The 13,667-nt window shown below is 49.4% G+C and overlaps 9 protein-coding genes across 9 annotated transcripts; 6 read left to right on the forward strand and 3 right to left on the reverse strand.

Moving 5' to 3' along the window:
• Positions 1-29: 29 nt before the first annotated feature.
• Positions 30-1,609, forward strand: rvb1 (RuvB family ATP-dependent DNA helicase pontin; the record flags this gene model as incomplete). Its single annotated transcript, XM_056899061.1, has 4 exons — positions 30-173; positions 252-471; positions 534-1,081; positions 1,145-1,609. 4 exons carry the CDS (start codon positions 30-32, stop codon positions 1,607-1,609), a joined length of 1,377 nt encoding a protein of 458 aa, XP_056751137.1.
• Positions 1,610-2,122: 513 nt separating this feature from the next.
• On the forward strand, positions 2,123-3,135 carry N7537_008007 (v-SNARE protein VTI1). Its single transcript, XM_056899062.1, has 3 exons — positions 2,123-2,309; positions 2,412-2,818; positions 2,890-3,135. The coding sequence occupies exons 1-3, from the start codon at positions 2,130-2,132 to the stop codon at positions 2,975-2,977; spliced, it is 675 nt and encodes a 224-aa protein (XP_056751138.1). The 5' UTR covers positions 2,123-2,129; the 3' UTR covers positions 2,978-3,135.
• A 167-nt stretch (positions 3,136-3,302) lies between these two features.
• On the reverse strand, positions 3,303-4,301 carry N7537_008008 (DSC3 family protein; the record flags this gene model as incomplete). Its single annotated transcript, XM_056899063.1, has 1 exon — positions 3,303-4,301. One exon carries the CDS (start codon positions 4,299-4,301, stop codon positions 3,303-3,305), a length of 999 nt encoding a protein of 332 aa, XP_056751139.1.
• A 668-nt stretch (positions 4,302-4,969) lies between these two features.
• On the reverse strand, positions 4,970-5,746 carry isa1 (Fe-binding Fe/S cluster assembly protein ISA1; the record flags this gene model as incomplete). Its single annotated transcript, XM_056899064.1, has 2 exons — positions 4,970-5,007; positions 5,074-5,746. 2 exons carry the CDS (start codon positions 5,744-5,746, stop codon positions 4,970-4,972), a joined length of 711 nt encoding a protein of 236 aa, XP_056751140.1.
• Positions 5,747-6,539: 793 nt separating this feature from the next.
• Positions 6,540-8,945, forward strand: N7537_008010 (ARMH3 family protein; the record flags this gene model as incomplete). Its single annotated transcript, XM_056899065.1, has 8 exons — positions 6,540-6,623; positions 6,676-6,798; positions 6,858-6,938; positions 6,993-7,146; positions 7,208-7,320; positions 7,376-7,710; positions 7,763-8,173; positions 8,237-8,945. 8 exons carry the CDS (start codon positions 6,540-6,542, stop codon positions 8,943-8,945), a joined length of 2,010 nt encoding a protein of 669 aa, XP_056751141.1.
• A 482-nt stretch (positions 8,946-9,427) lies between these two features.
• N7537_008011 (uncharacterized protein) lies at positions 9,428-10,778 on the reverse strand (the record flags this gene model as incomplete). Its single annotated transcript, XM_056899066.1, has 4 exons — positions 9,428-9,579; positions 9,661-10,048; positions 10,161-10,389; positions 10,621-10,778. 4 exons carry the CDS (start codon positions 10,776-10,778, stop codon positions 9,428-9,430), a joined length of 927 nt encoding a protein of 308 aa, XP_056751142.1.
• Positions 10,779-11,525: 747 nt separating this feature from the next.
• On the forward strand, positions 11,526-12,119 carry N7537_008012 (Cnl2/NKP2 family protein; the record flags this gene model as incomplete). The annotated part of the gene is made up of 1 exon (XM_056899067.1): positions 11,526-12,119. The coding sequence occupies one exon, from the start codon at positions 11,526-11,528 to the stop codon at positions 12,117-12,119; it is 594 nt and encodes a 197-aa protein (XP_056751143.1).
• A 723-nt stretch (positions 12,120-12,842) lies between these two features.
• Positions 12,843-13,304, forward strand: N7537_008013 (Ctf8 family protein; the record flags this gene model as incomplete). Its single annotated transcript, XM_056899068.1, has 1 exon — positions 12,843-13,304. One exon carries the CDS (start codon positions 12,843-12,845, stop codon positions 13,302-13,304), a length of 462 nt encoding a protein of 153 aa, XP_056751144.1.
• Positions 13,305-13,392: 88 nt separating this feature from the next.
• Positions 13,393-13,647, forward strand: N7537_008014 (uncharacterized protein; the record flags this gene model as incomplete). Its single annotated transcript, XM_056899069.1, has 1 exon — positions 13,393-13,647. The coding sequence occupies one exon, from the start codon at positions 13,393-13,395 to the stop codon at positions 13,645-13,647; it is 255 nt and encodes an 84-aa protein (XP_056751145.1).
• Between the last annotated feature and the right edge of the window lie 20 nt (positions 13,648-13,667).

Raw genomic sequence — 13,667 nt, forward strand, 5'->3', positions numbered from 1 at the left:
GGCTCTACTCGGCCACACCTCTCCCAAACATGGTCCAGATCAGTGAAGTGAAGGGTAACTCGCGCGAGAACAGGACTGCAACGCATACACACATTCGGGGTCTAGGCTTGCGCTCTGATGGAACTCCAGAGAGCAATGCAGATGGATTTGTGGGACAGGGAGCTGCCCGTGAGGTGAGTGGATAGCAACGTTGAATGCACCAGGGTATCTGGCTAGCAGTAACGATAACTAACGATTCAACCATGGGGCAGGCATGTGGTGTTGTGGTGGATTTGATTAAGTCAAAGAAGATGGCTGGACGAGCTGTCCTGCTTGCTGGTGGCCCTGGTACCGGAAAGACCGCTTTGGCTCTTGCTGTATCACAGGAGCTGGGAACCAAGGTTCCTTTCTGCCCGATTGTTGGCAGCGAAATCTATTCCGCAGAGGTCAAGAAGACCGAGGCATTGATGGAGAACTTCCGGAGAGCTATTGGTATGCAATGCGACATTAGGGGAAGCGCAACGAACGTGGATAGCCAAGCTAACGTATGACAGGCCTCCGTGTTCGCGAAACAAAGGAAGTTTATGAGGGAGAGGTGACTGAGCTTACCCCCGAGGAGGCTGAGAATCCACTGGGCGGATACGGGCGCACAATTAGCCATTTGATCATCGGATTGAAGTCCGCCAAGGGCTCCAAGAAGCTGCGACTGGACCCCAGCATCTACGAAGCCATCCAGAAGGAGCGTGTCACAGTCGGAGACGTCATCTACATTGAAGCTAACACCGGCTCATGCAAGCGAGTCGGACGATCCGATGCCTATGCGACCGAATTCGATCTCGAGGCTGAGGAGTATGTGCCTGTCCCCAAGGGCGAGGTTCACAAGAAGAAAGAGATTGTTCAGGATGTGACCCTTCACGATCTGGATATGGCCAACGCCCGGCCCCAGGGCGGACAAGACGTGATGAGCATGATGGGCCAGCTGATGAAGCCCAAGAAGACGGAAATCACGGACAAATTGCGCCAGGAAATCAACAAGGTTGTCAACCGGTACATTGATCAGGGTGTCGCAGAGTTGGTTCCCGGTGTGCTCTTCATCGATGAGGTACGTGGAGAACTTTATCCAGCGAATTATTGGATCACGTCTCTAACCCCATTTCTTCTCTAGGTACATATGCTTGACATTGAGTGCTTCACGTATCTGAACCGTGCCCTCGAATCGACCATCTCCCCGATTGTCATCCTCGCCTCCAACCGCGGTCACACCGTTATCCGTGGTACCCACGAAATCAGTGCACCACACGGTATTCCCCCTGATCTGCTTGCCCGCCTTCTTATCATCCCCACCAACCCCTACGTGCCCGAGGAGATCAAGACTATCATCCGACTGCGCGCCAAGGTTGAAGGCCTCAACATCACAGAACCTGCTTTGAACAAGGTCTCTGAGCATGGCAGCAAGGTCAGCTTGCGGTATGCCCTGCAGCTGTTGGCCCCCGCAAGCATTCTCTCGCGCGTCAACGGCCGCCCCGGCGCAATCGAGGAAGCCGATATTGCTGAATGCGAGGACCTCTTCCTGGATGCCAAGCGCAGCGCAATCATTGCTGATCAAGACAGCAAGAATTTCCTGTCATAAATGACTATGAGGCTTGAGGAAGTTCCATGATCTTGTATACCAAAGGGGTATCTTGGATGTTTATTGAAAAGGCGAATTTTTTTGTGTGGGCCTGGTGTTACGCTAATGCTATGTATCAAATTCTATTCCTAACTTATTGCAACTTCTAGAAGATAAATGATAGATCCAAAATAGTGTACGGAGTAGATGTAGAGGTCATCGGATGTCGCAAATGCAACCCCGGGATGAATCACGTGTGTCTCATCGTCACCCGTTCCTGTTCCAGCGTTTGTTAATCCTATCAGCACCTTGGGTTATTTTAAACTATTTTCTCTTTGCGTTCCCTATTACTCCGAGAAGACCAGTCCACCTAGTTTACAAAGCGAGGCTATCCTAACAAGATCCGATCGAACCGCCACTCAGCATTGAACAGCGTCACCCGCCCCAGATAAAGGTGGAGCCTACATCAACACATCAACCACCATTGCAAACAGCGGATCTTTACTTCCACCCAAGCTATAACACACATCATACAATCACCATGTCAAACCCACTGGATACAGATGCCGGCTCGGAGATGTTCGCCAGTTATGAGAACGAGTTGAAGCTGGTTCAAGCCGATCTGAACCAGAAGCTGGACCAGATCGCCGAGGCAAGCGGCGAGCAACGGAAATCAGCAATCGGCGTCGCAACACAAGTCCTCGAAGAAGCAACAGAACTGGTGAGTCCATCGAGCCCCTTAATCTGTTTTCATGCGCCACAATGCGAGAACAACCAACAACCGCAAGAACAACCAAAACTAACCCAATCAACCCTTATCTAGCTCGACCAGATGCGCATGGAGAAGCAGAACATCCCCTCCGCAGCCCGGTCAAAAGTCAACATCCGCTTCCGCAACTACTCAACCGACATCGACGAGGTCAAGCGCAAGCTCAAGTCCCTCTCGGATGACCGACAAGCACTCTTCGGCGACCGGTACACCGACGAGCCGCAGGATGAGCACCTCGAACAAAGGCAGCAGTTGCTTTCCGGTACGGACCGACTAGAGCGCAGCTCCGCACGGTTGCAGCAGAGTCAGCGCATGGCGCTGGAGACGGAGGATGTTGCCCGCGGCACCCTCGGCACCCTGTATGAGCAGAGGGAGCAGATCACGAATGCTCGGAATAACTTGCAACAGAGTGAGGGTTATGTCGATACTAGTATCAAGACTTTGAGGGGCATGGCCCGTAGGTACTGACTCCCCTTTGTCTCGTTCTAAACTTGATCTAGGCGTGGTTGCTGACTTTCCATGTGTTGTTTAGGATGGCTACCAATCGGATGATCACTATTGCTATCATTACGGTTCTGGTTCTTTTGATTTTCGCTGTCATTTACGGCAAGTTCCATTAGCGCTTGGGTCTTACGCTGGCGTTTGTATACTCGGCCTTATCTTTCATGTCCTTTTATTTACTGCTCTTACGTCTACACTAGCAAGGCTATTGCCTGTCTTTCTCTCTCTGTCTCTCGCATCTTTGCCATTATGTATGATAGCATCCGGCAAGACTTGACACAGCTAGATCCAATTTTCTGGTCCAAGCAACCCCGGTCTCTAATATGACGGTTAACAGCCCAAATAAGTCCCAAGCCTTTATCTGATAGTACCAAATATCTTCAATTGGGGGGTATCTCATAACGCCAAATAACAAAAGAATGAAATCTATATATCTCAACACCCTTAGTTCATAATCCTCATCGCCCCGAAAACAGCATTAACAATAACACCCACACAAACCGCAACCCCCTTCCTCCAGCTCCAAACCCCCTCCTCTCTGCGCAACCACATCGCACAGCCAACCGGCCAAAAGAACCCCATAACAGCCCCCCATAGCATATCATCCATCGCCCCACGCGATCCAGATCCAATCCCGCCCTCATCATCCCCACCCCCACCCTCCCCACCAAGACCACCCTGTACCTGCGCCGCCGTCGACCCCTCATCCATCCAGCGGTCCTCAAGATCCCGCAGCTGATCACCAGTAGGCATAGTATCCGGCGTCCGGGATACAGACTGCATAGCCAGGAACTGGGAGCGCAGTGCAGTGACCTCAGCAGCCGTGAAGCCCGCGGAGACGAGGCGGTCGAAGCCGCGGGGGGCAGGTGTAGTAGTAGTTATCTGGGATTGGGACTGTGATTGGTATTGGCGGCCAGGTTGCGTAGGTGTGGAGAGTAGAGGTGAGACATCTTTCGCTGGAGATTCCTTGCTTGTGTTTGTTCGCTGCTTCTTCTGTTGTAGAAGGACTGTTGATGACACGCTTGCTTCGCTGGCTAGGTCTGCTTCTGAGAGTGCGATATCACCGATCGAGCAGTGGATGTAGAGGCGTGGGCGGGTATCCAGCACTGCCTGCTTGCCTTTGCCATGGTCGTCTGGGGTCTCGGGTTGGTCTGCTGCGGGGCAAGGGCTCCGGCTGGGTGATGGCGGGAGCTTTAGTGAGACAGTTAAGGCGGTTGTGTCTTCGAGACCGCGGCCAGCGTAGATGAGGCGCAGTCGGTGGGATGATAAGGGTTTGGGAAGCTCGGCTCGGATTAGTTGTTTTAGGCCTGCGCCTGTTGTGGTCTCGGGCCCTGGGACATCTAGTTGGAGATCGGGGATGGAGGCGGAGAAACGGACGATGATGAGGAGCGGGTCGGTCTCTGGTTCGCTTACTCCGTATGGAGATAGGAAGGGCAAGGCCATGTTTTAGGTAGGAGGTAATATTGTGCTCTTATATGGAATGGAGGACGCTCTATCCAAGCAATCGCTGGTGTGTTTCAAGCTGGAGATGCGGTGCTTACCCCATTCCGGGGCCTCGGGCATCCGTCAGGTGATACATTCTAGACAACGTATGACAACGGCATACGTGTGCTACCGCTTTTCTGCAATCCTGGAAGACTAAAAGGAAGGGATGATATAGTAGATCGAGGAAGCAGGTTTAAGGTAAATTTTGTGATTTTTTTTTTAAGGTAAGTATGTCACATTTCATCATCAATGTCCTTCGGACTAATCTATACACAAAAGATATCACATGGTTGATCTCGCAAGTGTTCAAAAGAACGTCTCCACAGACAAAAAAAGAATCAAAGGTTCATTGGCTGAGCCTCTAGCCTGTCTCTTGACATGGCCTGCCAACTTATGAGCCCATAGGAGCCCAGAGCCATCACGTGGCGTAGTAAATAAAAATATAAAAAATCTCCCCACAGAAAGAATAAGCGAAGTATATAAAGGTATCAACTGGATATCAAGCGTATGTACTGAAATAAAAGGGTAGTTGTGGAATCCCCAAACCCCCTTTGAAAACGCCGTCCGATGCACCGAGAAGAAAGACGCCGAGAGGTCCCGTATAAGAAACATATCAAAAGGAATGCTTAAACCATGAAAGATTCGCCGCAGCCACATTCTTCCTCTGTAATCATGAGTCAGTAAAACGAATCTTGAGAAAATGGTGCAATTTTTGCAGGGGGCCACATACTGATGTTGGGGTTGCGGAAAACAAATCGTCTGCTCAGCTTATCCTCTTGCCAGTCCATTTCACTGCCGATAATACTGAATAGAGCCTTGCTGTCGATCAGGACCTTCACCCCGTCCTGCTCGACTACCTCATCGAATTTTCCCGGCTTCTCCACGTACTCCAGGTGATAGGCGAGGCCAGAGCAGCCACGGTTCTTCACGCCCACTCGAATAAACTTGGGTTCCGGCTGCGCCATCAATTTCCGAAGCTGCTCGGTGGCCACCGGGGACAATTTCATGGCTGCCTTTCTTGCCCGAAGCGGCCGACGGGGCTTCGGCGAAGTCTTGGAGGCGGCCGGAGAAGCGGAAGTCGGTTTCGATTTTTGCGCTTCGCCTTCCCGTAGGCTCACATTAGACAATGTGCTTTGTGATGTGTTTTGGTATGATTTCATGTCGGAAGGAGGGAATTCAGCTGAGATAGAAGTGTCGGCTCCGCCGCTGCTTCGAGGAGGCGGGAAGGAGGATGGGAGTGAATGAGGACGGTAGGCGGTTGCGGTTTGCATGTCCCGCTTGGAGGATAGGTAAGCGTTTCCATATGATGAGAAAGTGCGTAGACGTCCTGCCGAGGGCTTTGCCCATCGGAGGAGTGTGGCGGATGATGTCACAGGACGTTGCATGGCGGTAGAGAAACTCATGGTCGATGAGCAATCAATGTGAAAATGGGAGTAAACCTCGACTAAAATTGCTATTGGGTCATAGGATCTTGTGTGAGAAAGATGGTGGAAGGATTGCTTAACAAAGTTGAGAAAGAAGAATCTCTGACTGTTTTGAGGATTCCCCCGTGGCCCGGGGTTAGTTACGTAAGGCAGTTGCATGGCGCAGATTCAGCCAATCAGCGTTGATTAATTTCTACACACCGGCAATTGTAGCAGTGGCGCCATTCCTCAAGGTCCCAGGTTGTTTGGTAATTATAGACTAATCAAAGGACTTGCTGGAGAGAGCTGATTCCACTTTGCCCTATATATTAATCTAACTACCTTGGTGGAATGACCAAGTCACAACTCAGCATTGATTTCCAATGTTCTCATCCAATGCGTTTTTCGGAAGCTGAGTCATCACACACTGGCGTGGTGTTCCGTTCTTCGGACCTGGCTCACCCCTCATGAGGATGCCACACCTCCAAATGCAGTCATGTGGCATGTGGCGGGGAATAGTAGCAAAATATAAATTATGGGCTGTGTAAATCCGCCGGTTTAATATACAAATATACTAAAAGCTGTTCCTTTTTTCTTCTTTTTATCCCAGATTGTAAACACATTGCCAAGTGTAGAGGACATGTGGCTGGATCGGCTGACAAAGTGGCTGGTGTCCCTTTTTCATGAACTCCGAAGCAATTGAATCAACTCGACTTTAAATTAACCTTACTCTTTTGGTTCCCGAGGTCCAATGCTGGCGATCTAACCGTTGCAGATCTTCTCGTTTAATACCATGGACGCCTCACCCCTTACCCAGCAGAGTAGACCCGAGTCCTTCAAACCTAAGATTGTCCAGCTCTATGAGAATCTCTTCAAAGTAGGGACATAAACATGACTTTGTCTGATATTTACTAACATACCCCTGATAGGTGCCAGATGATGCAGACCCCTCAGAGGGCTTTTGGAGAGAACTCTTTTTGCTACCTCCAGATCGGAACCAACTGCATGCTATCCTAGACCATTTGAGCCCAGACGATACAATCGGTCTACAGGTAAGTCATTGCAGAAACTGTCCTAGAAAGTAAACACAGACAGCTAATGCAAATATTAGATCCAAACCCAGCGTTTCTTTGCCCGTGCCATTCGCGAGGCAGCAGCTGGGGTCGCCCCGGCGGATTCTTATGCACTAGATGTAAGAACCCCCGTGATCAATTTTCGGGGCATATTCTCTAATCTAGTTTCACAGACATTGACTGTTTTCTTGACGAGCATTCTGAGCAAGAAATACACAAATCCAAGTTCGGATGTCATTACTGTTCTTGCAGGACTCGACGAAGTGGACCATGTCATTTCCAACTTTGTGGTCGTTTTGGACAGAATCATTCGCAATGGCAGTAGCTGTAAGTCTTTGCCTGTTCTGCTCTTAACCGATATCTTGACGGTTGATCCTAATTTTTCCAGTCGATGTGCGGCTCAAGGCCATCAAGACTGCCATTGCCATGACCAGCGGAGCATACAAAACTAGCCTGGTTTCCTATTTTACACACAGGGATCTTTTCCCATCGCTTATGAAGGTTTGATTCAATCATACTGCTTCTATCTATGGAAATAATTGACAGTTACGAATAGTATGTTTCTGATTCTGATACCCCTCTGCAAGTGTTCGATCCATTCCTCCTTCTGGGGCTATTGGCCAACTACAACAAGTTTGAATTCCAAAACCCCTACCAACTTCGACTTGATGATTTTGTGAACGAGTCAAGTATTGAGAAAGTTGCCAAGGGTGTCGGTCTGGCCTGTAATCGCCTGCGAAATGGCTACATTGCTGTCCAGGATGACATTCCAGAGGGCTGGAGCTTGACCAACACATTGATTTTCTTCGGACTACGAGCGCTCGCTCCTGGCGCCAGGGACAAAGCAAATCCTCCTTCGGTGGAAGAAGCGAAGGCCATGTTCGCTGATCTGTAAGTGCTCTGCGAGGAGAATCCATTGATCCAAAACTTACAATTTTGGCAGTCCGGCACAAGAAGCCGCAATTCTAATGGCCACATATGACTTCACAAACGCCAATAAGCTCTTTGGTTATCATTTGGTTCATTTGGAACCAGAAAGCAGCGAGGATGAATCTCCTTTCTCGAGCTTCCTTTCATTGTCCTCCTATCTCCTCCAACATGCATATCGATCCCCGCGGGTCGGGCACTATGCCGAACTAAACCTGTTTACACTTCGCATTCTGGTCGAAGACCCGACCATCTGCAAACAAATTTGCAGCGAAGATGCCAAGCGAAAGGTCCGCATCTGTCGACAGAAACAGCCCTACCTCCCCATAGTCAGCGGAGACCGGGTCCTTGCAACCGTCATCTTTGATATCGCCATCGATACTATTACGCATAACCTTCGCCGGCGCCTCGACGTCAACATCTACAGGTATGAAACAATCCTCCACTCACTCACTATATTCAACCATGACATAACTAACAATCCTCCCAGCCACACAATCGCAATCACCCTCCGCCTCCTAACCTACCTCTCAAAGAACAAGATCCGCCTCACCTACCACTGGTCCGAGCTCTGGCGGACTCTGCTATCCCTCATGCGCTTCCTAACAACATACGCCCCCGATCTAACCAGCAACCCCAAGATCCAAACACTCACGACCTCCCTCGCAGACCTAATCGCATTCTGCGTCTCGGGCGGCGACACCTTCCTCCCAGACCCAGCCTCCTACGACGACCTCTTTTATAAGCTGGTCGAAACGGGTCCCATCATCTCCAAATTCCGCGATGCATACGCATTGTCCCGCTCCAATAACGCAGTAGCCGGTGTCTCGACCTCCAAAACACCCGAAGCAATCTCCCAGAACGAGCTGCATTCAGCAGCCATCGACACTCTCCAATCCGTGTCTACTCACTTCTACACCCTCCTCTTCCATTCGGAAGGCGCGGATGCCGCTGCTGTCACTGCTGCTGCTAGTCCTAAAGCTGATGAGCCTACGCGGGTGGCGTTGCCGTCGATTAAGAAGAAAAATCTCTCCCCGCGTGAGGTCCACCGTATCATTAAGCAGGGCTATGATACGTTGAGTATTCAGCCACCGGAGGGTCTGAGTGCTTGGGCTAAGTGGCGTGAGGCGGAGTGGAAGAGTGAGTTGAAGCGTGCGGCGCGGTGTGCTGTTGATGATGCTAGGCAACTGGTTGCTTAGGTGTCATTTTACGGCGATCTTTCTTTTCATTTTCTACTTTCATGGTTCTTGGATCTTGATCTGGATTCAATATGTTTGGTAGTGCGGTGAAGAGGTAGATCAAGGTAGTAGTGTGTATCATTGAGTTTTCAATTAAGATATTCAGTTGAGAATTCATATTTTCTTCTTCCTTGTTAATGTTAAGTCATTATTTGTTTACATTTTATAACTATCAAGTAAGGTCATAGAGATGTCAGAGCTCGATCTCTCAACTACCGGTACATATTGTGACTTCAGAATCCCACGAGAAATATGGAATATTCTACGTCTTCTTTGAAGTTAAGTCAAACAAAGTATTTGTATTCTAGGCCCGCAGGTCGCGCTTCTCGAATCGAAATTTTAAAAAAAAAAGAACAAGTTGCTGCTGGAAGGGTGGCCACCTCCACCCCCAACGCAGGCAACAAAAAAAGACAGAAACCCCCCTTCCAACCCCCCCCCGGCACTCAGTGAGTGCTCTCCGCCAGCTGGTAGCTGGTAGCGAAGTACTTCTCGGAGTTCTTGCTCAGCCACATGGACAGCTTGGAGATCTCCTCTCGCAGGCGGTTTGTGGCCTGCATATCCATGTTGGTCTGAGCAATCAACTCAGGCATGGTGCCTACACAAACACAACTATTAGCACAGTTCTCAATCCTCACAGTTGAGTTGGAAGTGAGGTGAACCGGAACGGGATACATACTGAACAAGCGGATCAGGTGCTCCGCTCCGTAGACATCGATGGGGCCCTTATCGGCCAGGTCGCCGGTGGCAGCCTCGAACTTCTTGCGCAGCCCGCGGTACTGGGGGCGCTCGTGACGGTAGAGAAGGATCTTGTCCAAACACTTGTCAAAGTACTCCTGGATCCCGGCAACCACTTCCTCCAGCACGTCCTCGTCTGCCGACGAGCCCGACCGCTTTGGAAGCTCTTCCTCGTGCCAGTCTTGCAGGATCTGGCGGACTGGGTACTTCGCCGGCAGAGAGATCACGCATTGGTTCTTGGTTACCTGCTCCCAGTCATCGACAAGTAGGGACTTCAAATTGTCTGGCATGATAATGCGGACAGAGGGGCGGATGTTGAAGCTCTCCTCCTATTGAATTTTGTTAGTATGGGGTCATAAATGATATAGTTCATTTTGTGTATTTTTTTCCCCTGGTTTTGGTTCCATTACACCAAATTTAGTAGATGTGGTAATTGCATACCTTTTCGATTTCACTATCACGGGCTCGCTTGGTGCCACGGCCGGGAACGGAGCCGCGCTCCTCGCTGTCCCGCACAGAGTCACGGTCGGAACCGGCACGCTTCTTAGCAGTGACTTTGGTGTTCTTCAGACGGAAGGAGGCTTCAGCTTCGCGACGCAGATTGTTGGCCAATTCGCGGTTGTCTTCGGTATGCTTGCGAAGACGGTCCTCCAGGACCCAGTCATCCCAACTGTTCCAATCTTAGCAAATGGTTCCATGAAAATGTTCTTGAACATATTGGTTTTTAGAAACAGGTGCAGTAAAAAGCAAGAGGCATTTTTGGCATAACAGAGTGCATAGGTCAAGGTCAAATCTTCCGTAATGGCCCGGACAAAATTTCCAAGGTTGGAGGGGGAACAATCTCGACACGACAGCCAGGACGCAGATGAACAGCGGAAGTGATGCAACAAGCCAAACTTACGTATTCTTCCAGCCCTTGTAGTGGACTTGGTATTCAAAGGGGCTCTTCTTGTCGCTGGAGTCCTTGTGGCGAACATCCAGGATCTTGGCATCGTAAAGGATCTCATGGTGGAAACAGAGGACCTTCTCGTCCTTGCTATACATGGAAATAGGAGCCATTTTGTCGGAGAAAGATAGAATATGTGCGTATTGAAGTTGGTATGACAAATTGCAAACCTTCAAGCACAAAGGTATAGAGAAGATGTCAGGATGTTTCCTGTCTTGCGGGAAAAGGGTGTGATACAAGCGGCAACAGCCACGATCAGAAGAACGTTGGAAGCCTTCGGAGACTCCAACGGATCACAACCCTGCAAGTAGACCCTTGCAGACTTGAGCAAAGACTGTCAGAGAGGAAGATGCACAAATGGCAGTACAGGATGCTTTTGACGGCAAATTTGATTCAGTAAAGTGGAAGAAGGTGCAACAAGAAACAAAATTAGATCAGACGAGAGACCAGCTCAGGAACAGTAGAAATAATCAAGACTTCAGAAGAGAGAATGGGTTAGCGTAGTTGGTGATGTAGATGAAGTAGATGAAGTCGAGTGGAAGAAGGAGGAAAACAAGCGAAGATGAGTGGCCCCTTGGAAGAATTAGGCGCGGGCAGCTTATTGTCACCTTTTACATTGACAACTATTCATACAATTTCTATTTATTATAATAATACAATAGGAACTATTGATCCATTCCATTCTTCTATTCATTCTGTTTCATATTCTTTTTTTTGTGCACGTGAATCTTGCCAACTTCGGTTCGCGTCAAACGGGAGGCAGAACTACAACTCCTACACTCGTCAGGGGGAAGGGAAGTAAAAACGACTCTACTCTCATATTTGTGTGTACTGTGTGTACTACACATCACGCCCTCATCATGCCTCTCTCCGAGGAGTCCATCCTCAGCAATTTCCTGCTCTCACCAGCCCCGCTACCAACAGTCATGTCACTGCAAAAGTTCACAGAGCTTTTCCCAAAGCGCCTGAGAGCTCATCCACACATCAGGACTTTGTATCGGGAGCTGCAGCAGGTCCGAGAACAGGATATGGACCGAGTTAACGAAAGCATCGACAACGAGATCAAGCAAGGTGAAAGGCAGAGAGCAGAGCTCCGAAAAGCCATCCTAGCCACTGGAGTCGAAGCCTCGAGTTCTGAAGAGCAGCGCGAGATGGACATGGATGTCCATCTGTTCGGTCAACCACCTACTGCTGCACCAGGGGATTATCACTCGGTGGCTAGTCTGCTGGCTGAAATGGAGACGGCCAGCGCTAATATCGAGCATGAAATTGCCGGTATCGATCAAGAGGCTGCGGAGATTTTGACTCAACTCAGTACGACTGTTGGTGATATGAGCGATCTCCGTTACGGCAAATTACAGGGTCCAGCGGGGACTGCTGAAGATGTGGCTGGTGAGGCGATCAAGGGCCTGCAGAATCTCGAAGATGTTTGCTATAAGAGTAGCACTTCTTGAGAGTTATGCTTCTGGTCCATTGTTATTTGCAATTGAGTGAATACCCCTGAACTATTCGTATGTGGTTTCAATGTTGATCCTGGCAATTAAAAGACCTTAGCTAACATATCTATGGGCAGGTGAAAGGCGAAATATCACGGGCGCTTTAGTGTGGGAATCTTGCTTTTGAGAGTTGTCTAGTTGTTCACCCAGGCATCGAAGTATCGAGCTCTACGTTCTAATCTGGAACTCGTGCTGTGTTGTCACCACTTTCTGCCTCAGAGCTATGTTGCATGGTCAACCAAGCTATATATTCTCTGCTCTTTGCAACGGCACGAAAATTGTTCTCTTGGAAAGGCCATCTATTACGTTCTTACGATACAAGTCCGAATCTGGGCCATGGCTTTGGAAGAATGCTTCTATCACGCCAAAGCTCATGTCCATCATCCACGCTCAAATCCAAGCCACGCAGCAAATCTACACCAAGTCTTGGCTACCCAGGTATACTGTGCCTGAGACAGGACAAAAATAGTGGAGAATTCATGCATCTAAAGCCATATATATATTCTTAATCCCACTAATTCTACAAATCATAATAAAAATAATAAGAATAACATACTATGTGCTTGTAATTCCAATAATCAATTGCACCTCCATTTCTGGCGATAAGAACATGTGGGGAAATACTCAACGCGTGCCGCGTTCGCGTTTTCCTTCAACTCCAATTGAACATCACACTACATCATGCCCTCCATAAAGCTACAACCACACTGCTCGAGTCCGGCAAAGGCGACTACAACTACCCCAACTCCGAACAATCCCCTTCCAGCACTCCTTCAAACACCCTCTGGTCTAGCCCTTCTCGAGCTCCAAGGCACAATCAACGTCCCCTCAGGGAACGAAGAAGATGACCTAGACCACTCTACATCTACGGAAAACCCGGCCTCCACCTTTGAAACTCCGATCGGAAAACTCATGTTCCCAGACTACTCGTTCCACAACCCAGATGACACAAAATGGATGAAGCGCGCTTACATGTATGTCGGCCGGTATCAGCGGATGACTGGGGAAGTTAAGAAGCTGCCGCGGCCAATTGCTGTGCTACGGAAACGCCATGCGTCGGAAGGCGAGGAACTGGAGGTTGTGGAGATTGTGCGCTATAAGATCTTCTTCAAGAGTCGACCGGAACCTGTGACCAATGTTTGATTGGGTTAGGTTGAAGGTTTTACTTTCTTGCATTGGAATGGGATCAATGAGATGGGATCTTCTGGATATGGCATCTATTGTGTGCAACATGTACTGGGGCCGCAGGACTTGGAAGATTTGGATGAAAGGTTGTGACATGCATGGCCAGCCCAACTGGACATGGCCTCGCGCTTTGCTACGGAGAACAGCGGCTTCTCTCCACAACATTGGCCTCGTTCGTGTGCCACAAACATCAAATCGGATTCTCCGGGTATACAGGCCTGGATTCGAAACCCCCCAGGTTTCACCAAAGAAGGACCAAGCAGCAGCCCGCAAAGACAGCAGAATTACCGGCTCTGCATGAATGGATGACTTCAGGATTGC

This window comes from Penicillium hordei (assembly GCF_028827395.1).
Source record: "Penicillium hordei strain IBT 12815 chromosome Unknown utg000004l_segment0_segment0, whole genome shotgun sequence".
Taxonomy (NCBI): domain Eukaryota; kingdom Fungi; phylum Ascomycota; class Eurotiomycetes; order Eurotiales; family Aspergillaceae; genus Penicillium; species Penicillium hordei.

Bases quoted from the DNA above. Each gene is read 5' to 3' on its own strand.
- N7537_008007 (XM_056899062.1), top strand. From the start codon at position 2,130: ATGTCAAACCCACTGGATACAGATGCCGGCTCGGAGATGTTCGCCAGT. The intron at 2,310-2,411 runs GTGAGTCCATCG...ACCCTTATCTAG, and splicing joins TCGAAGAAGCAACAGAACTG to CTCGACCAGATGCGCATGGA. The intron at 2,819-2,889 runs GTACTGACTCCC...TGTGTTGTTTAG, and splicing joins TTGAGGGGCATGGCCCGTAG to GATGGCTACCAATCGGATGA.